Genomic DNA, 24,638 nt, shown 5'->3' with positions numbered 1-24,638 from the left:
TTGTGGTGCACAGGCTCCTCATTGCAGTGGCTTCTCTTGTTGTGGAGCACGGGCTCTAGTTGCGTGGGCTTCAGTAGTTGCAGCACATGGGCTCAATAGCTGGGGCTCACAGGCTCTAGAGCGCAGGCTCAATAGTTGTGGCACACGGGCTTTGTTGCTCCACAGCAAATGGGATTGTCCTGGAGCAGGGATTGAACCCGTGTCCCCTGCATTGGCAGGCGGATTCTTAACCACTGTGCCACCTAGGAAGTCCTGCTCTACCATTCTTAACACATGCCTTCCATCATGTATATATGATCCTGCATGGCTTGTGGGATCCTAGTTCCATGACCAGGGATCAAACCCAGGCCCCAGCAGGGAAAGTGCTGAGTCCTAACCCCTGGACCACCAGGGAATTCCCTATGTCTTATGTAGTGCGTTGTGGTAAAAAGTGAATGCAAATGGCTGGGGCTCCAGAAAGGGGCACTTCCCAGCTGAGCTGGCCCAGAAGATTACCTGGACTTCCCGCACAACTTCCCTTTTTATCTCATTATCCACGCAAAGTGAAAAGAGGGGTGGAAAATGTAATTTTTTTTTTCTTTTTTAATCTGGGAGAGTTGCTGCCTGGGTTAAAGCAGGGTTCTGTTATGAAGAATAAAGGGGGATGTGCAGTGAGCCTCCGAGCGCCGCCACCCATCAGCTGAGAATCGTAACTGGGGGCTCCGGGGCCCTTGGGTGCCCAGGGCCAACGAAGAAGGACGGCGAGGAGGTCAGGGTGACTGCTTAGAAAATTGCACAGCCCACCAACTGCTGATGAAATTAGCGAACAAGCCAATCAATCATGTCTCACACTGCGGGAATTGGTGGTGACCCTGCCCAGCTGGCCCAGCGTATCTCTTCCAACATCCAGAAGATCACACAATGTTCTGCGGAAATACAGAGGACTCTGAATCAACTTGGAACACCTCAAGATTCACCTGAATTGAGGCAACAGCTGCAACAGAAGCAGCAGTATACGAACCAACTTGCCAAAGAAACAGACAAGTACATTAAAGAGTTTGGATCTCTGCCTACCACCCCCAGTGACCAGCGTCAAAGGAAAATACAGAAGGATCGCTTAGTGGCTGAATTCACAACATCACTGACAAACTTTCAGAAGGTGCAGAGACAAGCTGCTGAGAGAGAGAAAGAATTTGTTGCTCGAGTAAGAGCCAGTTCCAGAGTGTCTGGTGGTTTTCCTGAGGAGAGCACAAAAGAAAGGAATCTTGTGTCCTGGGAAAGCCAAACTCAGTCTCAAGTGCAGGTGCAGGATGAAGAAATTACAGAGGATGACCTCCGCCTTATTCAGGAGAGAGAGTCTTCTATTAGGCAACTCGAAGCTGATATTATGGATATTAATGAAATATTTAAAGATTTGGGAATGATGATTCATGAGCAAGGAGATGTAATAGATAGCATAGAAGCCAACGTGGAAAATGCCGAGGTGCATGTCCAGCAAGCAAACCAGCAGCTGTCAAGGGCAGCAGACTATCAGCGCAAAGCCAGGAAAACCCTGTGCATCATCATTTTTATCCTTGTTATCGGAGTTGTGATTTTCGGTCTCATCATATGGGGAGTGAAAGACTAAGGTTGTAAAGGAGCACACTGTTGCACTACATTATGTAAATTATGTAGGAAGAGTCCTTTAATCATGGTGGGGTTTTTTATTATTATTATTATTATTATTTGAAACCTGTTGCCTAAAGGATGTTTCCCATACTTTGTTATTTTCATTTGGGGGGAAGTTTTCTTTGGATTACATCTGGTGTTTTCTAATATTGAAAGTTTTTCTAAACATCACTGCTGGCGTAACTTTCATGCTTTTCGATCTAATAATTTGTTAAGTTTTTGCCCACATTGTATATGCCATTCACTTATAATTTATTTATCCTGTTGACTAAGTTTTTGGAATGAGTAAATTTACAGCTGTGTGTATGTTCTGTGTACATCTCTCTGTCACAGTGTAACATGTACTCAACGTTTGTGTCACTTCAATTACAAATCTTTAATTTTGATTTGGGCCAGCAGAGGAGATATTGTCAATAACTTTTAAAATTAACATGTATGTTTGTGTTTGGTGTTTTGTTTTTTTCTGGTTCACAGCAGCACAAATTGTCTATTTAACTTTTACTGTTTTTCTCTTAAGACCCTTGCTTATTCTGAATGAAACCAGTGAATAACTTCCTATTATACCTCTTACTCCTAATGTATATATAGTAAGCATTTGCTGTAGATTGCCTAGGAAAATACTAAGGGTAGATTGTTTTTATATAGATTCTGAGTCTGACATTTGTTTACAGGGGATTGTGTGGTCACTATAAATGTTTAATGTGATTTGGAGGAAGAGTATAAGAAATCAGTACCTATTGTGTTAGAATTCTAAAGATCCCAACTTGTTATTCCGCTGTGTATTTCCACAGCTGTTATGATGGAAAATTACCTCCCCTTTTGTCCTATAGAATAATGATTACATTTGTATTCTTGGGTCAAGATTGCTTTTGGGAAGTACCTTTCCCACAGTTACTGTCTTTGAACACCTAACCCTTAAAATTCTGTGTTTCCCTTGCATACCATTTTGTACCATCCTTCATTAGAAAAGGAATTGGATGTTTGCCAATTAACTCGCCTTTTTTTAATCAATGTTGTTTTAATGCACTAATCCTGAATACTGTAAGATTATCTTAGGTTATAGTTTGTATTTTATAATATTCTTACATAGCAGTTTGATAGTGCAGGCAATGTTTTACATGGCAAGCTATGAGACCTCAGATGGGAACAGATAAAATATTAAGTAACTAAGTAAATTGTATCTTTGCAACCAAAATAAAGGTGATTTTGAAAGTGAAAAAAAAAAAAAAGAATAAAGGGGGCAGGGGGGGTTGGGATGGGATGAATTGGGAGATTGGGATTGCCATGTATACATTACTAATAAGAAAAAAATATCAAACTGTATACTTTAAATATATGCAACTTGTATGTCAATTATATCTCAATAAAAGTCCTTTAAAAAAAAAGAACCATTTGTTAAAAAGTACTTTCTATATTAAACTGTTTTGGTGCCTCTGCCAGAAATTAGTTGGTGATATATGTGTGTATCTGTTTCTATACTCTATCTTTGCTGTATTAATCTATTTGCCCTTATGCTAATACCACATAGTTTTGACTACTGTAGTTTTATAGTAAAACTTGAAGTTCAGTAGTGTACATTCTTTGTTATTCTTCAAGATTATTTTGATTACTTTAGGTCCTTTGCACTTCCATGTGAATTTTAGGTCAGTTTGCCAAGTCTACTTAAAAAAAAAAACAGTGTCGAGATTGGACATCTCTGCCTCTTTCTCAGTATTAGGAGTAAAGTATTATACATTGTACTACTGTACTTTTCCTGTATGCCCTTTTTCTTATTAAGGTGGTTCCCATCTATTTCTAGTTTGCTGAGAGTTGGGTTTTAAAAGCATGAATGGTGGGTGGGGCGCGGGCGGGGCGGGGGGGGGGCGGCGTGCGTTTTGTCAAATACTTTTTCTGTATCTAAAGAGCTGATCATATTATTTTAGTCCTTTATTTTGTTAATATGGTTAATTATCTTGATTTTGATGTTAAACCAACCTTGTGCTCCTCTGATAAACCCCACTTGTTGTGCTGTATTACACTTTTTACATAATAATGGATTTTTTTTAATGGATTTTATTTTCTAATATTTTGTTAAAGCCCTTGAATCTATATTTATAAAATGTGGGAAAAAAAAGAAAAAGGCGGAAATCAATATTGGGTAGGAACTTTCTGTTAGAGTTGTCAACATTTTAAAAATCAGAAAATTTTACATAGAAATTTGGATTTCTCTTGTAAAAATCAAAAGATGAAGCCAGGGAGAAGAACGGATTCAGCTGGGTTGGCAGGGAGACCGGATGACATGGAGGAGGCCCAGGCAGGCTGGATTGAGGGGAAAGGAGGGAGCTGAAGTCCCAGAACATGAGGAGAGATTTGGAGTTCGGTATTCTGGTCTGACAAAATTAGTGTTCTGTAGAGGATTAATCTAGTAATAGAGTAGAGAATGGGATAAACAGGGGGAAGGTAGAAAGAATCATTAGGGAGTTGTTGCAGAGATCCAGGCATGAAGTGATGAGGATCTAGACCAACAATAGCAACAGAAATACAATGCAAGCTACACACATAACTTAAAATGTCCCAGTGGCCACATTTTAAAAAGGAAAAAATGTTCAGGTGAAACTGACTTTCATAATAGATTTCACTTATCCAATATATCTAAAATATTATCATTTGAATATGTAATCTATAGAAAAGTTATCAATTAGCTGTTTTACATTCCTTGTTTTTGTGCTGTCTTTGAAATCCAGTGTATATTTTGCACTTACGGCACATCTCAATTCAGATGCTAAATTTTCATCAGAAGTATTTAGTCTTTATTCAGATTGCATACAATTTATAGCTGGAAAAGTATATTCACATACCTAGATTATCCCAAATATACTTAACAATTTTTCCAATAACTGAATTGAGCATCTGTTTTCAAATTTAAACTAATTAAAATATAATTGAAGTTAAAAATTCAGTTCCTTGAGCATACTCACCTCATTTCAAGCGCTCAATAGCCACATTTGGGCCGTGGCTTCCATATCAGACAGCACATCCCGGATGGGGAATGAAGACAGAGAAAGGACCCCATCTGAAACATATGGCTCTTAAAAGATGCTCATCAGATGAAGTACTTCTGCCAAGACTTGTATTAGCACTGTCCTACAAAAGCACTAAACTTACCATTTCACACATTCCCTAGACTTGCCGGATCATTTTCCATATCCTGTCCCTTCACCCAAACTGCTTTCTCCCTTCTTTTTTTTTTTTCTGGCTGAGCCACACTGCACGCAGGATCTTAGTTCCCTGACCAGGAATCAAACTGGTGCTCATGCACGGAGTCCTAACCACTGGTCTGCCAGGGAATTCCCTCCCTGCCTTCTTCTTCTCCTTCTCCTTCTCCTCCTCCCCCTCCTCCTCCTCCTTCTCCTTCTTCTTCCTCTTCCTCTTCCTCTCCTTCCCCTTCTCCTTCTCTCTCCTCCTTCTCCTCCTCCTCTTCCACCTCCTCCTCCTTTTTCTTTTTTAAAAATTTTTATTGGAGTATAGTTCCCCCTTCTTTTTTGATCTGAAAAATGCCTGCTTATCTTTCAAGTTCCATTCAGATGTCATCTCTGTGAAATTTACCCCAGGTCTCTCAGGCCTAGTTAGTAGCCCCATCTTATTTCACACTTTTATAGACCTGTAATATTCTTGAGGTAGAGAACTATCCTAATTGTCTCTGAATCCCTAGTACATAGCACAGGACCTCATAGGTTCTTTTTTTTTTATATATAAATTTATTTATTTTATTTATTTATTGGCTGCATTGGGTCTTCGTTGCTGCACATGGGCTTTCTCTAGTTGCTGTGAGCAGGGGCTACTCTTCATTGCGGTGCTCAGGCTCCTCATTGCAGTGGCTTCTCTTATTGTGGAGCACAGGCCCTAGGTGCGTGAGCTTCAATAGTTGTGGCACATGGGCTCAGTAGTTGTGGCTCACGGGCTCTAGAGCACAGGCTCAATAGTTGTGATGGACGGGCTTAGTTGCTCTGTCACGTGTGGAATCTTCCCAGGGCAGGGCTCGAACCCGTGTCCCCTGCATTGGCAGGTGGACTCTTTACCACCGCGCCACCTAGGAAGTCCCCTCATAGGTTCTTAATAAAGGTTATTGAATGAAGACAACCTTCAGTTTAGCCAAGACCTTGCTTCTCTATTGGCACTTTAGTCTGCTACATTTTAAAAGGATATGTTCAGCTTTCTTAATTCAATTTTTGTTTTGTCTGTTTGAATATCATTGGACGCGTCCTTTCCAAATAGCATAGTTCAAGGATGGCTTCTAACTTTATGTCTCCACACATAAAATCTGCCTGTGCAGGTTTGTATAAAACTTTCATCTTTTTGACTTAACCTCAGTTCACACTGCTGCACTAAATAATACACTTGAAATTAATATGTGTCTTTTTGACTGTTGCCTTTTATGAGGACAAATCCCAGCATATAACGGTTCTTGAATGACAATCACAAGAACTTCTCAAAATGTACAAGGTACTCATTTCAACGTAACCTACTTGAGCAAGGAGCTATAAAACAGACTGACAGCATGACAAGACACACCTTCACTTCCCAGGTGATGAGGGATAGATTCCATTAGTACTATTAACTTGGATACAGTCAACTTCACTGTGATGGAGTCACTGACCTTCAGTGCAGCCAGAGCCACTTTGGTTACACATTGCCATGCTTTATATGGTGAGAAGCAGAGTGAGCCTTAGATGATCTCAACTGGTAGGGAGGTAGTTTGGCAACATCTGTTACAATTTTAAATGTGCATTCCTTTGACCCTCCAAATTCTACTTTATAGGAATTTATTATAGAGAAATATTTATATAAATACATAAACATGTGTGGGAAAGGGTGACTTGTATTTGTATCATTAGTTCTTATTTTGAAAATTGAAATATCCCCACAGCCATTGGTATCAGATTACTGTGGTTAATAAACTAACTCAAGAGAATTCCCTGGCAATCCAGTGGTTAGAGCTCGGCACTCTCACTGCTGGGGCCTGGGGTTTGATCCCTGGCCAGGGAACTAAGATCCTGCAAGTCGCGAGGCATGGCCAAAAATGATAATAAAAAAAATAAAAATAAGTCAAGTAAAATACAGTATATCCATAAAGTGGAATATAATGCAGCTGTTACAAAGAATAAGCTCTGGATGGATAGATTGGTAGATGATGATGATGATGATAATAATAATAATAATAATAAAAGAAAGCAAGTTACAGAGCATGATTTATTAAAATAAATGTGCAAGTTTATCTTTGGAATGTGAAAATGGGAAAGCATGAGTTTTCATTGACACCAACATAAATTTCTTTATTGTTTGAAGTTTGTTCAATGTACCGTATCTTTAATTTTAAAAGGTTTTTTAAACGTATAAGAATACCAGGAAAGTAAATAAACAAGAAAATGTCTCAGCAGCAGAAAATCCAAGCTTCATAGAAAACAGTAATTCTGAGCAAAGCTTTGTAGGAAATGATGGCAGCTCTAAGGACATGAACATCTTATTCTCTCCTCTGAAGTAGAAGCCGTTTGTATCCTGCTTTAGTGGCAAGTCTATACTCATTTTCTCAGATTCAGTTTCTAATGCCTTCTCTCTGGTTGATATTCAGAGTTCCTCGAGATAAATGATCTGATTAGGTTGGCCAATCACTATGCAATCTGGATTACTCCTACTGGGTAGAGTTCTTATACCAGGCCACTTCATGGGCTTATATTCTCCCTTTAAGGCTCACTGGCTTTGGCTAGAACTGGGTCATGGTCAGTGGGGAGAAGGTTACAGGGTTATATAACACAAAGCAAGGTCACATGCACAAAGAACACACACATCTTAGAAGAAGAATATGGGCAAGACACACACGTAAGCATTACACAGACCATCCACTATACTCTCTCTGGTTTTATACAGCTACAGAGAGAGAGGCTAGGCGGGATCAACAGTCATAGTTGTTGCTCTGTCAAGAAAGCCAGCCAAGAACCCCTTTAAAGACATCCTTCTGAGTGGGGAGGAGGTTCATCTTCACCGTCTCCAGGTGGGTCGGTTTATGCTCCCTGAACCGCTAGTTTGTACTGTGCGTGCATAATTAAGATCAACAGAGTAGATTCCAGAAGCGACCTTCTTGCACCACTTGAAGTTTTCTTTTCATTGAAAGATTAATGGATTGATGAAGGGAAGGGGGAGAAAAAAAAACACTGCTAATGTTTTTGAAGGCATGATGTAAATCACAGTGTTTGTAGGGATGAAATGCAGTTAAAATCTTTATAGAATCTGAGATTTATGTAATTCTGTACTCTTGAAATATTTCAAAGCCTAGTCTGGACACCTATTTTTAAATCTTAAAAGGCAGGTCATTCAAACCCTCTAGAATAAGGGAAAGAAAGCAAAAGAATAGGTGCATTCCAAAAAACCGTAGAGATGGACATTTCCTTTATCCTCTTTAACTTAAAAGTCGATATCTTCAGACCACTAGGAATATTGTTAGCCTTTTCTTGATGGCAAAAGGGCCATTTGTCTTTGCAAATTCATACAAGATGCATACGTGTTTAGAATACTTCCAGGTAATGTCCCTATTTCCTGTGGAACGTAGTGGAAATACTGAAGGAAAACTATGATGTCATTCATTTTTCTACACCTCAAAGTAGGCAGACCAATTTGCCAAGGCATATCTGGTTGAAATGTTGGACCAATGAAGTTTTATTATTATGCAAATTCTGTCACATATTTTTCAGTCTCAGTATAACCCTCACAGGGTCTAATATGATCTCATATGAGGATTTCAACTTATATTAAGCAAATAGTGTTAGGCACTGGGATGCCAAAGTAAATAAGATGTATTTCCTACCCTAAAGTTACTCATATTTAGCAGGAGAGCAGCCCAGTTAACAACCAACTACAACGCAATGCAATATGTGCTTATTAGAGATGTGTGTAGCCTGCCACCTAAAGCCAGTTAAGGAAGAGGTTACTTTATTTCACCGATTCTGAGGTGCACATTAACAACTCTGAAACTGAGAGGCATCTTACAATTGATGGTCTCACAATTATTATTGACAGATTTTTTTTTCCTAAACGACACACAAAAACAATGGTGCATCTTACAATCAATGGTATCTTCAATGAAATACATTGGTTGTGTCCTAGGGTCACACAAGAGATGAGAGAAGGTGATTCTTGAGCTGGGTCTCTGAAGAATGAGTAGGATTTTCTCTAGGTGGAAAAGCAATGTTCTGTGGCAAAATCCACCAACTCTAAGCTTTAGAGTCGGAAGATCTAAGTTCTAACTTCTGAGACTTTGGGCTATTTGTTGTTCAACAGTGGGAGTGTTGTGAGGACAACAAATAACAGCTAATTCAGTGTGTGCTGTGTGTCTGGCAATGTTCTGAAGGCTTTAAGTGTATTAACTCGTTTAGTCCTCAAAACAAGCCTGGGAGATAAGACGCTGTTATTAACTCCTTTTTAAGGAGGGGGAAGCTGCAGAGATTAAATAAATTGCCTGTGATTACACAGCAAATAAGTGGTGAATTAAAACCCAATCACTGATATGAAGCTTTCAAACAAGCGCTTATCAGAAAGCCTCTCTTCATGACGGACGATGTGTTATACAAATATTCGTTATTATTTATTGCACGGAAGAGGGCTTTTCAGGTTAAGGGGACAATCTGAGCAAAAGTCACAGTATTTTAAAGCGATCAGGAATTTCTTTTGGCCAAACATTTTTGGTAGAGAAAAGGTTGGTATGGGCTGGAGTATCATTAGGCAGGAAGCTAGAACGTTATATTGATGTCAGATAATTAAGTGCATTGTAAAATATTTGGCTTTTGGACTTTAGATTATAGAGAAGTGTTGAATATTTTTGAGCTGGGGAGTGACTCAACCGTATCTGTCATTTAGAAAGATGAGAGTCAACAGTGGGAAAGATGGATTCAAGTGGAGCAGGACGAAAGGCAGGGAGACCAGTTAGGAGACTGACTCTTTCATGCAGGCCAGACAATTAAGGCCCAAACTTGGGCTGCAGTTCAGATGAAGAGTAGAGGGTCAGGGTGAGAAATATTTAGATGGAGATCCTAGTCAGCCCAGATGAAGACAAGATTGCTTGCCCTCAAACAGCGTGTGGGAGGGATGGATATGTATTGTCAGAGGGCAGGCAAACTAGCCAATACAGGAGAACAGGCCAGGGATTTGGCATCCAGGAACTGCCAGGTAAACCCGGCTGATTCGCCAAGATGTCCCATAGAGATTGCTTTTTTGTTTTATTTTGTTTTGGTTTGGTTCTTAATTTGATATGCAGAGGTCAATGCTCTAATCGTGACCATGCATTACCTTATGTGTTTCTCAAGCGACCCAGAGTGGTCATGGTGGCTATTAGGTGACCTGGAAGGAATGGAGTGGAGTGGCCTACGTTGGTGGCAAAGACTTCAGTTTCCAGAGGAGTCTGGTAAGAAGAGATTCCACTGATAGTCAAGAGTAATCGAGTGTTCGTTGTGCCCAGAACACCAGGGTAGAGACTAAACAACTAAGACAGAAGATAGATGAGCTGCTTTGGTCAGCTGGGAGGTCAGAAAGCGAACACCTGAAATAACACAGCAAAAAATCAAATGAAAAAATGAACAATGCAGCATAAACTGAGCGGAGAGAAGCAGTTGCCTCTGCCACGTGTGGCCATGGTATGCACTCTGGTTGGCTTAAGCTGGATGGAAGCTTAAGTGGCCTTAGTGGAAATGCTGGGTATTCTAGGCAGGTTGAGGCAGGAGTGGATTGGGACTGAAGCAGATTCCTGACAGCTGCCTCAATTGCCTCTGGTTCAATTTTCATAATCCAAAAACTGTGGCAAAAAAAAAAGTTTAGGGGGAGACAATCTCACCAAGAATCTCTGAATTTGGGAATGTAATATTTACAGCTCTGTGATTCTATTCATTAAGTTCTGAGCCACCACCCCGCGAGCCATGGCTGGTTCCTCATTAAACCAGAGAGCCCTTCCTCCACCATGGGAGGAAGCAGTGACCCCCACAGAGCAGTGGGATCGTGTCATTCTGTGTCACCCTGAGCATCGGACCTGGATGACCCCCATGATCCTAACAGAGGCTCTAGGGATCAGCAAGGCGCCATTCACCGCCAGCGCAGGGTGGGAGCTGGGAAGCTGGGTCAGGCAGATCCCCCCAGCCCCCCACCTCAGTTTTCCAAGCAGTTCTAAGTGCTTCCCAAAGCCACCAGAGCAAAGAAGAGGGAGGGTACGGCATTTTCTGGGGAACTTGGTCTGCCTAGCCCAGAACTGACTAATAGAAATATACTTTGAGCCACATATGTCATTAAACAAAACTTAGCAGCCACACTATGAAAAGTTAAACGGGTGAAAATATTATCATTTTACGGGAGAAAATATTATCATTTCAACATGTAACCAATATAACATTTTATTTTATTTATTTTTTAAAAAAATTTTGGCCACACCCTGCAGCATGTGGAATCTTAGTTCCCCGACCAGGGATCAAACTCAGGCTCCCTGCACTGGAAGGCAGAGTCTTAACCACTGGACCACAGGGGAAATCCCTAAAATTTTACTAATGAGGTATTTCACTTAGTTCTTCTGCACTGCTCTTCACATTCTAGTGTGTAATTTGCACTTACATCTCAGTTTGGAACAGCCACTTTTTAAGTGTTCAGTAGCCAGGTGTGGACACGCACAGGTCTGGATACCTACACATGGGGCTGTAAGCAAAAGAGCCAGAAACTTTTTCTCTGGTTTCCCTGGGCAGAGGCTGGAGTTTCTCTTCTGCACAGGGGGGTCTTGAAGCCCCTCATCCTCTATACTGAGGACTGCACTGCATCCCTCTCATGTAGTTTGCCAAATTCTGAAAACTTTCTTAAAAGACTGAAAGGGGAAAAATGTATTTGCATGTCTAGATTCGTGATATCCAGGCCCTTCAACACAGGGCTCAGGGTAGGGGCACATCTTGCTCTGCCCTAAGGCTGGTATTGGAGGCTTGCTTGGTAACTTTATTTCAACTCCGGGATCAAGCGAAGGCAAAACCCAGTTCTGCCTCTGGACATATGTGTGTCCTCTTTTCTGCTTGAGGCAGAGTAAGAAGGTTTTCTGCCAAATATACCTAAGGGCTTATTATTTCCTTTTATGGATCTGGGACTGGACAGTCACAAAGGGCCTTGTCAAAAATCCCTCTGCTGCTGGTGCTATGCAAACAAGTTACTTTCTGATTGTCAATTATCCTATAGATTTCTCTAATTGTAGGTAAATAGCTACTCACAGGTTTGTTAAGCCTTTTAAATAAATGTGTATGTTACCGAAATTCTTATTTCCACAGCATTCTTCACTCATTCCAAATGTATGTCAAACCTGTAAAACATTTCCCCGGAGCATCAGTAAAAAACAAAATCTCAGGAATATCAAAATTGCTGAACAGAAAAAATATATTCCTGTTCCAAAAATGGGATATTTCTATATAATAAGAGTAAACAATCAGAAAAGGAAGGTAGGAAAATTCCAATTTTAATAGCATCAGAAATATTAAAATAAACGTAACCAAGGATGTGAAAGACATGCACTGAAAACTACAAAACATTGCTGAAAGAAATTAAAGAAGACACAAGTAAATGGAAAGACATCCCATGTTCATAGATTGGAACACTTAATATTGTTAAGATGTCAATACTACCTAAAGCAATCTGCAAATTCAATGCAATTCCTATCAAAACCCCAATGGCCTTTTTTTCTAGAAATAGAAAAAACATCCTAAAATTCATATGGAATCTCAAGGGACCCTGAATGGCCAGAACAGTTTTGAAAAAGAACACAATCGGAAGACTCACATTTCCTGATTTCAAGACATATTACAAAGCTACATATTACAAATCAAAATAGTGTATTAGTGACATAAAGACAAACATATAGACCAATGGAATAGATTAGAGAGCCCAGAAATAAACCTTCATATATATGGTCAAATGATCTTCAACAAGAGTGCCAAGACCAGTCATGGAGAAAGGATAGTCTCTTCAACAAATGGTGTTGGGAAAACTGGATATCCATTTGCAAAGGAATGAAACTGGACCATTATCTTACAGTATATACAAAAATTAACTCAAAATGGATTAAAGACCCAAAATTAAACTCCTCAAAGGAAGCATAGACAAAAACTTCAGACACTGAATTTGGCAATGATTTCTTGGGTATGACAAAAGCACAGGCAACAAAAGCAAAAATAGACAAATGGAACTACTTCAAATTCAAAGACTTTTGTGCATTAAAGAACACAATCAGTACAATGAAAAGGCAACAAACAGAATGGGAGATAATATTTGTAAATCATATATCAGATCAGGGGTTAATATCCAGAATATATAAAGAGCTACAGCTCTAAAGCAACAAAAAATCAAATAGTCCAATTTAAATATGGGCAAAGGGCTTGAATGAACATTTCTGCAAAGACAATATACAAATGGCCAACAGGTACATGAAAAGATAGTCAAAATCCCTAATCATCAGAGAATTCAAACCCACAGTGAGATACCCCCTCACACCCACTATGATGGATATTTAAAAAAAGAAAAAAACAGCAAAATATAAGTTTTGGCAGGGATGTGGAAACGTTGGATTCTCAGGCAGTGTTAGGATTGTAAAATGGTGTAACTGCCATGGAAAATAGTATGACAGTTCCTCAAAAAATTACAAACAGAACTACTGTATGATCCAGCAACCTCATTTCTGGGTATATACCCAGAAGAATTAAAACCAGGGTCTCAAACAGATATTTGCACATTCACGTTGACAACAACATTATTCATAATAATCAAGAGGTAGAAGCCACTCAAATGTCCATTGACGAAAGAATAGATAAACAGTATGTGGTATGCACATGTAGGGAATATTATTCAGCCTTAAAAAAAGAAGGAAATCTTGTCGTGTGTTTTAACATGGATGAATCTTGAGGCCATTATACTAAGCAAAATATGCCAGTGTCAATGTACAACTCCATTTATATGAGGCATCTAAAGTAGTCAAATTCATAGGAACAAAAAATAGAATGGAGGTTACCAGGGGCTGGAGGAAAGGGGAAGTGGGGAATTATTGTTTAATGGGTATAGAGTTTCAGCTTTGCGAGATGAAAAATTTCTGGAGATCTGTTTCACAACAATGCAAATATACTTAACACTACTGAGCTATACGCTTAAAGTGATTAAGATGGTAAATTTCTTAAAAAAGAGATGTGGTCTGGCTCTTTTCCTTTCTTAATGCACCTGTGGTTCATTAAGATACACATTCTTCCATGAACAATCTTACTTTCTACTCAAGCAGTGGAGATACACACAATTATCAATTCACAGACATGATCTGAGATATTTTAAGGCAAAATCTGTTTATGGGTAGGAAGACAGGATGGTGCCTTTCTCCCCCCCCCCCCCCCCCCCCCATTCATTACACACCTGATGTCTTTTTTTGTAATCTAATCTCTAAGTGACATCACACTCAAAAGGGAGGGAAAATACATGGTATGAACACTAGGAGGAGGAGACCATTGAGGGGCACTTCAGAGGCTGCATAACATGCTAGTGGACTATTGTTTTAAAGGTACAGCTCTATACAGCACTTGTGCTTATCATGTTCTTTACCATAGCTTTTATTAGGTACTTTAAATGGCCATTTCATATGGTTCTTCCCATTCTACAGCTGAGTATGTCATGTAATTTGTTCAGGGTCACAGAGCAATAACCATGATTAGATCTCACAGGTCTGAAACTATTAGGTGTTCTATTCCATAGGATATCTTTTTATTACTATTAAATACAAATCATCTTTTTAAAAAATTTATGGAAAATCAAAGGTGTGCTTTATGGCACTATATAAATAACAGGTTTTGGAGAAATTGTTTCATTTTTATTTGTTATCTATAAATTTACTCTTCTTCATATGTCACAATTAGTTTATTTGAATCAGAACCCAAACAAGATGTATACATTACATTTGGTTATTTTTTCTCCTAATTTTCTTTTCTTTTAGAGTGATCTCCTTCCCTCTTCCCTGCTGATTTTTTTTTAATGTCATCAACTTATGGAAGAGACTGGTTTCATTGTCTTATACCATGTCCTATATTGTGGATTTGCCTGTTTGCTTCCTCCTGGTGTCATTTAACTTATTCTTCCATTAACTTCCCCATTTCCTATAAATGAAAGTTAGCTCAAGAAGCTTGATTAGATTCCGTTTCAATTTCTTTGATGAGACTATTTCAGAGGTGGTGCAGCCATTGGTAATTTAATATGTTCCTACAAAATCAAGCAATGTTGGATTATTTCAGGAAGCATTTGGAAACTTTCCTAAAGACTCACTGTTATAGGGCATAAAGAATTCCCAAATCCAGCCACTAGCTTCAACCTTTTTTTCTGCTCCTTGCTAATGTTGGCCAGCATTGATTACCTATTTTTGTCTAAAACAGAGATAATAATGTGAGTGTCTAGCTGGATATGGAATGTGTGCTAAGAAAGAGTAGGTATGTATCCTTCTGGTTCTGATAAGCAACAGAAATGAACTCTGCCTAACTTATTAAAAGTACTGTATTAAAAGCATATAGGATAGGGCTTCCTAGGTGGCACAGTGGTTAAGAATCTGTCTGCCAATGCAGAGGACACAGGTTCAATCCCTGCTCCAGGAAGATCCCACATGCCGTGGAGCAACTAAGCCCGTGCGCCAAAAAAAAAAAAAAAAATTGTTCTCAAAAAGCATATAGGATGGATTATAGAATCTGTAGGTAGGCTGGAGAACCAGGCTCAGAAAAGGGACAGAAACCCCAGGAAAGCACCCAAAACCAAGGTCACCCACAGAAACCTGCCGGATGCTCTGCTTCCACCACCAGCATTAGATACTCATGCCATTTGCTGCCCTAGACCCTGCTCAATGAATGAATTCTAAACCATCCCTTTGTCTTTGTGTTAGTTGCTCAAGGTTAAGAGTTCCAGGCAAGAGCAACTAATTTGCCATTTTGGCTCACATGTCTATACCTTGTTCCCAGAGGATTGGAAGAGAGAATATCTGGACCCTTTGGCATCCACAAGGGTAGAAATACCCTTAAGACTCATAAAATGAGAGACCAATCGTAACAGAAATGGATTTTGGAAGCTGTGTAGCCACAACCTGACAAATATCCATTGCACAAGATGAATTGGATTAATGGTTGGACCTGTTTAAAGGATAGATAAATAGGAATTACTGAGGGGAAGGCAGGTTTTCAAAAAAAAAAAAAAAAAACCAAACAACTGCAATCAAGGGTTTAGGCTAAACACATACATCTGATGACCTATAATGGTTCTCAAATATTATCATGCATCAGAATAACCTGGAGAGCTTCTTAAACTACAGAATGCTGGGCCAAACCTCCAGAGTTCCCGATTCTGTAGATCTAGGATGGTGGTACAAGAGTTTTACATTTCTGACGAGATCCCAGGTAATGCTGGTTCTGCTGGTCTTGGGTCCACACTCTGAGAACCACTAATTTAGGTTCCAGGTCAACAACTCTATTATGCTCTCATGGAGATATGTGTAAAAGTTATAATCCATGATTCAAGCTGTAGATGGATATGTGGGTGAGATAACTTCTGAGGATTCTTCACACATGTGAGTCTATGGTCCAATAATATCCTGTAAATATAACTTCTTTTCCATATACCATTCAAGTTCTCAAAGCCAGCTATCATGCTTTCCCAACTTATTTTTCTCTAAAGTCCTTGATACCATTACTGTCCTTCTTGTGTCACAGATTTAATTTTGTTCATCACCCTAGTCGCTCACCTACGGATTCTTTTCAGATGGCTGTTGTTCCCATTAACAAGAGAGACCCAGAGTTTGCAGCATCTTCTAGATGGGGTCTGACAATTATAGAGCAATCACAAGAAATACCCTCCTTATTTTGTTCCCTAAATGTGTATTAGTTTCATTCAGTGGCTATATCATATTATTAGCCTCATTTTGAGGTTCTTATCCATGAAAAGTACAATCCTTCCTCCTTCTCTTCCTCCCTCCTTCCCTTCCTTCCTTCCTTCCCTTTTTCCTTCCTTCCTTCCTTTTCTACTCTTCCTTTCTTTCACACTGCAAGCCTTAATGCCTATAGCTTCTCATTGTAAAATTGATTGCAGAAGCCTACGTTTAGGATTTAACATTTATCCTTAAGAAATTTCATTGTTTTAGCCTTGACCTATCACAGTTGCCTATAATGATACTCTAATTTTAAATTTTCCATTTGATATAATTATTGCGACTTGAAATTTTGTGACAGCTAAATATATGATTAGCACAATCATTCATTCATTCGTTCACTTATTCAGTAGGTATTTATATGTCCTACCATACTATAGTCACTGCTCTGGTCCTGAGCATTAATAAAATGTCGATCAGAACAGGGCCAAGGACGGAGCCCTGTTGTACCTGCTCCCAGACGTACAGAGGCTGCTGATCAGCACTCTGAGGGCATGGTTATTCTAGTCATTACGCCTCACCTAGACCTACTTTCACCTCCTTCCCTGACTCTATTTTGTTTACACATGTATCTTTAGGCTTCTGACAAACGCCTGATGAAACGAGGCACACCATCAAGAATCCCATCCTTTTGCTAGACCAAGAGATTCTGTGTTTCAAACAACATTGTGGGTCACGTCTGGGGTCCCTAGAACTGGACGTGCACATTAGCTTTGCACCTAATACTTGAACCTGTGGCAAGTCACTTCAGTTCTCAGGGCCTCAGTTTCTTCATCTCCAAAGAGGACAACAAATCCAATCTTGTGAGGTCGTTTATGAGGATTAGATGTAATGTATTTAAAATGTCCAGTACATTCTACTTTTTGAACTTGGCAGGTGAAAAAAATAGTAAGAAGAGCAGGATTCCCAGTGATGGGAAACTAGATTTTTTCAAATCCTGTATAAATTCATGAAAAGCTTTGATTCGGGAATTTGAACATCAGAAAATTAAACAATATATACAAAAGTGATTATCAAATAATTACTTTTTTTTTTTTTTTTGCCAAGAGGCTTGCGGGAATCTTAGTTCTCCCAACCAGGGATTGACCCCTTGGCCAGGCAGTGAAAGCACTGGGTCCTAACCACTGGACTGCGGGAATTCCCTAAGATATTTTATTATAATCTTTAACATCAATGCAATTATTTTTCTATTTAGTTAAAATATACAATATGGTCATGTTGGTTATTTCCTTTATAATCTGTAGGAGAGTTTCCTTATTATTATTGTATTAATGTATAATAGAAGTCTTTCCTAAGGTTCAGAGAAAATAAACAATTTTTATTTTCTCCGTGCTTCATATGTAGAATAAGGACTTTGTATAGAATTCTGGAAGGATTATATGCTATGACACTTTGGGAGTTACTCAAAAAGAAAGGTTAAAGAGACACTAATAAAATATATATATATTTGCATCTGGTTTTTTAAAATTAGAGAGAAACAAAAAAAATGTTAACTGTAGTTAGGGAGGGATATTAGGTGGGTGGAGGACAGGGAGAGAGGGAGACTGTTTTTCCACTATTGAAGCCTTTGTACCTTTTGAACTTTGTACCATGTGCATATTTTACTTATTCAAAAGATAATCCTTTTTAAGCATTGGAAAAATATATTTTTTTCTTTTTCTTTTTCCAGCCATGCCATGTGGCTTGTGGGATCTTAGTTCCAGGACCAGGGATTGAACCCCAGATCACAGCATTAAAACGCTGATTCTTAACCACTGGACTGCCAGGGAATTCCCAGAAAATTTTAAATTACACTATCCTTTTCCCTGAGAGCTTCTTTTTATTAAATTTCAGGGGGAGGGAAAAAAAATTCAAAGCTTTGATAACAAAAAATACAAACTAAATTCTCTGAAAAGTCCCATTCAAGTCTGATAATGTATATGAGTTAAACCAGTTAAATGAACTACATTAAAACTGATTTACTTTATGACAACTGCTAAACTGTGCCTGCTGGGCATTCAAATGAACAATACATTGTTTCTGCAAAGATGCCTGATTGATTGCAAAAACTCTAATAAGAACATGGAATTTTTAAACATGGACACTTTTAAAATATAACAAGCAGGATAGTAAGCTCGATGTAGATGTTAAAATATCAAAATCTATTTTTTCAAAATTTTTGAGTAACTGTATTAATTTTACACATAAAACTCTTTTTGTAGTTTCATACTTGATTTTTGTGACAAAATCGTATCCTATGAACTATCAACCGTTTACATAAATCCTGACTGCCTGTTTAAGGCAAATAAAACAACGTTTTCCAAATAAGACTGTACACGAGAGAGAGATTTAAAACATCAACCATCTCCTAGGACTGCTTAGATCATTTGCTTTAATGAAACAAAGTGAGAGCCCTTCAGTTTGTAAAATTTCATGCAAAAATACTTGCTTAGGAAAATGTGTATCTTGAGGTATTAGACAGCATCCTTGAAATTTTCATTGCCCCAGAAACTGCTGTGAAGCAGACCCTATTGCAGAGACCTGTTTTAGGTGATTTGGGAAATGCCAAAATTCTTGCACTTGAGGAGTAACTGAATCCCTGAGGATGTAATAATTGCTTGAGAAAGTCTGTAAGAATCTGTGAAGTATTGGAATCAGACTATCGAAATTATATTCTACAAATATTTCGTGTAAGTATATCGCATCATAGAAGACATTGATTATCCATGCACTTTCAGTGCAAGAGGACTCTTCCTTTCATTTTGTTCAGAAAACCAGAAGAAAATGATTTGTTTCTCGTAATAGTCATATAAAAGTTTGCTTTTAAACTACATATGAAATTTCATGCTAAACAAACAGTTGGAGGAAAGACTTCCCCCTGATTAACCTGTTGCAATGCTACCTTCATTGTGAAGTTCCTGGCACAATAGCAGGTATTCAGTAAATGTAAGACTTCTTGTCTCCTTCCTCACCAACTGCAACAGCCCAGGTCTCCCAACTCCTGCCTCCAAGTTCTCCTAAGTGGTCAGTCCAATTGCAGACAGGAGAGAAGACCACACCAAAGGGCCACTAGAGCAGGAGAACCAAATCTGCTATTTCTGTTGGCATTCAGGGAAAACTCCAATTCACAAGGTGTAACCTCAGACCACCCAGAAAAGCTCTAGGCGCATCCAGAAAGCATCTAGTACATCTCCCAGAGAACATTTCAGGGGTTCTGAAATCTTTACCAGATGGTGTCAACCCAGACCCAGTTGGATGTAGATGTGAGAGCCAATGATTTTCCCTGAAGGTGTGTGTAAGGCATTGCTGCTCTTCAATAAGCTGTGTCGTGACCAAGCAGACACAGGCACACCCCTCAAAGCTAATATTCTGTTAAACAATTACCAGGACTCACTCATGGCGTTCCAGCAGATGTCTAAGGACTCCCAGGGGCAAAAGGCCCCAACCGAAAGGTCTGGCAGTTGTTCCAATGCCACATCAGATTACTGCAGCGCCTTCTAGCCACGCAAATTGAAACTGCCCTGGTCAAACAGTTCCTAGGAGCAGCACAGTGATCCTTTAACTAGCTCTTTGATCTTTTTTTTTCAGGACAGGAAGAGACTCAGAATAATAAAAAATATAACGATAACTACCTTTTACTGTGTTGCTTTGTGCCAGACACTGTATAAGTGCCTAGTATCCTACACCAACCCAGTATTTCTTCACAACGACTTCCAAGGAAGTATTATTTGCATTTTGCAAATAAAAAAGTTGAGGCTCAGAAAGGTTAGGTAATCTATCCAAGTTCATATAGATAGCAAGTGGCAGCTCAGGACTGACTGGCATTAATACCCATGCTCATTCCACTCAATACACAGCTTTATAATTACATGTAGAGGTACAACATGCTTCGTAAGGTAAGAAGTCTCTAGCAACACAGGCTTTTGTTGTTGTTGTTGTTAGTAAATGAAAAAACATGAACGTACATAGCCGGTTGCCTGGCATACAGTAGAAACTCAGTAAATGTTTATTTTTTAAAAATCATTATCTCACATCCTGGAACATGTGCAGTGGAGTAGGATAGGCACACAGTGGTCCTCTACAGGACTTTAAATGGGTTCTAGGGATGACTATTATATATTTAAAAATAGCAACCCTCACATGGTTCCACAGTAAGTCAGTTGGCCAAGACAAAAATAGTTTCTAAACATAGCAAGAGCAGAAACTCAATCTAGGATACCAAGTCATGGAAAGCAGTGACAGCGGTTACAACAACAAAAAAAAGAGGAACATACATAAACAGATTGTGCATTTGTATAAAATCATCCATGCTCCATTTCAGATTTGGTACATCCCTTCCCTACAGCAGAAAGTACATATCTACATGTGCAAATAAATAAAGGTGATATATTCTTATTTATTCGTCTGCAATAGCATTATTTGCAAACCTATTAATTTTGAAACGTCAGTACTTATTAACACAAACTAATATGCATTTTCTTAAAATCTTTAGGTGGAGGAGAGAGTACAGTTAATGTTTAAAACGTTTGGGATGCAGATGCACACATGGCTAGACTGGTAGATAGCTAGAAAGGATGGGAGACAGAAGGTACATTCCTAACTGTTCCCTCTGTGTTCAGTAAATTTACAGTGGCAGACTGAGAAAGTTGGGTTAACGCTCCATCATTCTGTCATTGGAAACCCTGGGAGTTGGTGTGCCAGATAAAAACTCTTGTCACTATGCCCAGGGCTCATTCCCCAGGATCATAGTGGCTTTCAGGAGAAGAGATGAAGCTTAGGGACTCCTTTAGTGCCCTACTTTTAAAATGTTGTCTGGAGCACACAATTAGTTGCTAGGGTGCCCCAGCTGTAGGCATGATTATTTAGGGAAGAAGCCGTGAAATGTGTGTCCTTAAATCGCATAATCTTATTCCATAAACATCAAGAAGAGCATGACAGATGGGTATGTATTATAACTTGAAGTAGTGGCACATCCCATCGAGCAAATCTTTCTGTAAGAATACAAATATAAAAATAGACACATTTAAGGAATGCATTTTTTGAGTACAATATAAAGGATTAAACAAACAAACAAAAAACACAGAAGGTTTATAAAATTGGTTTACAAATTTAGGAACATTAACCTTTCTCCTTTGGAAAAAAAGTTTGAAAGAGGTTTATTTGTAAAATATGATGCAAAGTAGAGGAGGATTAGGGACAAAAACATAGGAGAGTAGTTAACAGCACAGGTTTTGGTGTCACACTACCTGAGTTCAGGTCTCAGTTTGGTCAAAGGCAAGGAATCTCACTTTCTGGGCCACAGTTTTCTAAAACGTCAAGTGGGGATAATCATAGCATATACCTCACAGGATCATTGTGAGTGTTAAAGTCCTATATGCTAGCTGTCGGCCTAGCACCATAGGATTCTAAATATTAGCCCTTGTCCTTTACAAAAGTAACAGAGGCAATAGGTGTTACTAAGTACCTGAGAAAAGTGGATTACTATAATCGAGGGCTGATTTTCCCCAAGATTTAAGTTAAAAAAGACAGATTTTGCTTTATGGCAAAGAAACAATAAACATTCAGCAATGAAGACTACCCAGGGACTTCCCTGGTGGTCCAGTGCTTGAGAATCCGCCTTCCAATGCAGGGGACATGGGTTCGATCCCCTGGTTGGGGAGCTAAGATCCCACATGCCGTGGGGCAACTAAACCCGTGCGCCACAACTACTGAGCTCGTGTGCCTAAGTAGAGAAGAGAAAACCCACACGCCACAACTACAGAGAAGCCCACGCGCCGCAACAAAAGATCCCACATGCCGCAACTAAGACCTGATGCAGCCAAAAAACAAAAAAAAAGACTATCCAAACTTAAATAGGAGGTTATTAAATGAACCTTTTAAATACAGGACATTGCATGGCATAGCATATATTTTCAATGGCAGCTTTGCACATGACAGAAATAATTATTTAAGTGAGGCACCTTTTGTCCACTCTAAAAGAGCACTACATTATAACTTATGGTTGGGAACTGAGACACAATCTGAGTTCTTTGCCTTCTGACTTGTAAGAGTACAGCATGGAAAATCCAGAAAAATGGACAGATGAAAGAATTTCAAATGACTTATATTTTAAGTGTATCTTTAGCAGAACAGGGTCATGGTTTATTCATAACTATTTCATCTCAATTTTTGGTTCAACAAGTATTTGTTGCAGGCAAAGATACATGGGTTACAGAGATGAATAAGATGCATTACTCTTTTTGGCCTTATACATTCCACGTGTGGATTAAAGAAAGAGTCACATGCTTTAGATACTTGAGGTGACAGAGGAAGCCTTATATTGATATAAAAATGAGAGTCAAATGTCTCTTCTCCTCCCAAATAAAAAGCCAGGTCTGTTGGTGCCATGCAGAATGGGGCTGCCTGCTGATAGAATCATGACAGCATTTTACTTGAGAAAGAGCTATGAATTAACTCAAACACGAGGGTAAGTTCATGGCTCATCTGTCAAGCTAATTTGTTCATATAATGTGAGGAAATTGTTAGAGCCTGAAAAACTTTAAGATAGATTTAATCAGCCCTTTCCTTTATTCACAAATTGGCCCTGTAGATTTTGTCTGATTTCCAGGAATAGTGACGGTATTTTGGTATTAGATTTAATTACTTTGCTCTGTGCTCCCTCAGCTCTTGGCATTTCTCAATATAATACTTTTCTTATTGTATTGTCTTCCTCCTGTAAATTCTAAGTTTCATTAATTGAGCCAAATTATTTAGAATATAGATTACAAAAAAGAGTTGTGGGACACAGACCCACTTCAAACAATTTCTCAAATGGATTAGTACATTAATTAATCCAGTGTTTCCCAAACCTTATTGTTACTCTTTTTTTTTTTGGCTGTGCTGTGAGCCCTGTGGGATCTTAGTTCCCTGGGCCCTTGGCAGTGAAAGAGCCCTAACCACTGGACCACCAGAGAATCCCATGCTCTTTACTTCTGGTTTTTGTCATATCCCTGATACCTGTATACTTAGATACTTAACATTTTCATTGATTTGACATAAATTGACTAATTTTAAAAAACAATCTCGTCTTAAGAGATGTTGTTTGTGAAATCATAGGTCCAAGGTACTAGACTTCTTAATATACACTAAAATAAAAATAGAACTATCTAAATAAGCACACACACACACACACACATTTGAGCCACTTAAAATAGTCTTCTACTCACTTTGGCGACAAGAAATTAAGAAATTAATGAAAGAACGGAAAGGCCTCTTTCAGCTTCTCTAATCCATCCCAGAGTTTCACAGAGTTTGAGACCCAGCCAAAGACACCAGCCAAGAGAAGTTAGGGGTAGAACCTCAGTCTATAGTTTGTCACAAGTTTAGTGTTTCCTTTTTTTTAAGATTTTTTTTTGATGTGGACCATTTTTTAAAGTCTTTATTGAATTAGTTACAATATTGCTTCTGTTTTATGTTTTGGTTTTTTGGCCCCACCCCAAGGCATGTGAGATCTTAGCTCCGCGACCAGGAATTGAACCTGCACCCCCTGCATTGGAAGGGGAAGTCTTAACCACTGAACACCAGGGAAGTCCCGGTTTAGTGCTTCCTTTATCATGTTTGGTTACAAACTGTGCCCCCAACTAGCTGAGTAGCTATTTAAATATGGGAATTCCTACCAAATAAAATAACTTTAGTCTTGTGTAAATGGTGCCAAAGAAATTCTGTCAGCAGCCAAATTCTGTCAGGTCCAACTGCTTAAGATCACTAGTATACTTACTTTCTTATTCACCAAAGCAAGAGCTGTCTTCAATTCTTTAAATGTAGTAAAAAGAATACATTAACGCACGATTTTTTTTCTTTTTTGGGTTTTGGGGTTTTTTTGGGTTTTTTTGTTTGTTTGTTTTTAATAAATTTATTTATTTATTTACTTTATTGGCTGTGTTGGGTCTTTGTTGCTGCACACGGGCTTTCTCCACTTGGCGGCGATTGGGGGCTACTCTTCCTTGTGGTGCACGGGCTTCTCATTGCGGTGGCCTCTCTTGTTGCAGAGCACGGGCTCCAA

The 24,638-nt window shown here is 38.9% G+C and overlaps 1 protein-coding gene across 1 annotated transcript; it reads left to right on the top strand.

The window, feature by feature from the left end:
• Nucleotides 1-724: 724 nt before the first annotated feature.
• LOC130849535 (syntaxin-7-like) lies at nucleotides 725-1,831 on the top strand. Its single transcript, XM_057728498.1, has one exon. It carries the CDS (start codon nucleotides 821-823, stop codon nucleotides 1,604-1,606), a length of 786 nt encoding a protein of 261 aa, XP_057584481.1. The 5' UTR covers nucleotides 725-820; the 3' UTR covers nucleotides 1,607-1,831.
• The last annotated feature ends 22,807 nt before the right edge of the window (nucleotides 1,832-24,638 follow it).

Source organism: Hippopotamus amphibius, chromosome 3, assembly GCF_030028045.1.
Source record: "Hippopotamus amphibius kiboko isolate mHipAmp2 chromosome 3, mHipAmp2.hap2, whole genome shotgun sequence".
Taxonomy (NCBI): domain Eukaryota; kingdom Metazoa; phylum Chordata; class Mammalia; order Artiodactyla; family Hippopotamidae; genus Hippopotamus; species Hippopotamus amphibius.
The sequence above is the reverse complement of the archived record's forward strand: the minus strand, read 5'-3'. Positions and strand labels throughout refer to the sequence as shown.

Coding starts and splice junctions, on each gene's coding strand:
- LOC130849535 (XM_057728498.1), top strand. CDS start 821: ATGTCTCACACTGCGGGAATTGGTGGTGACCCTGCCCAGCTGGCCCAG.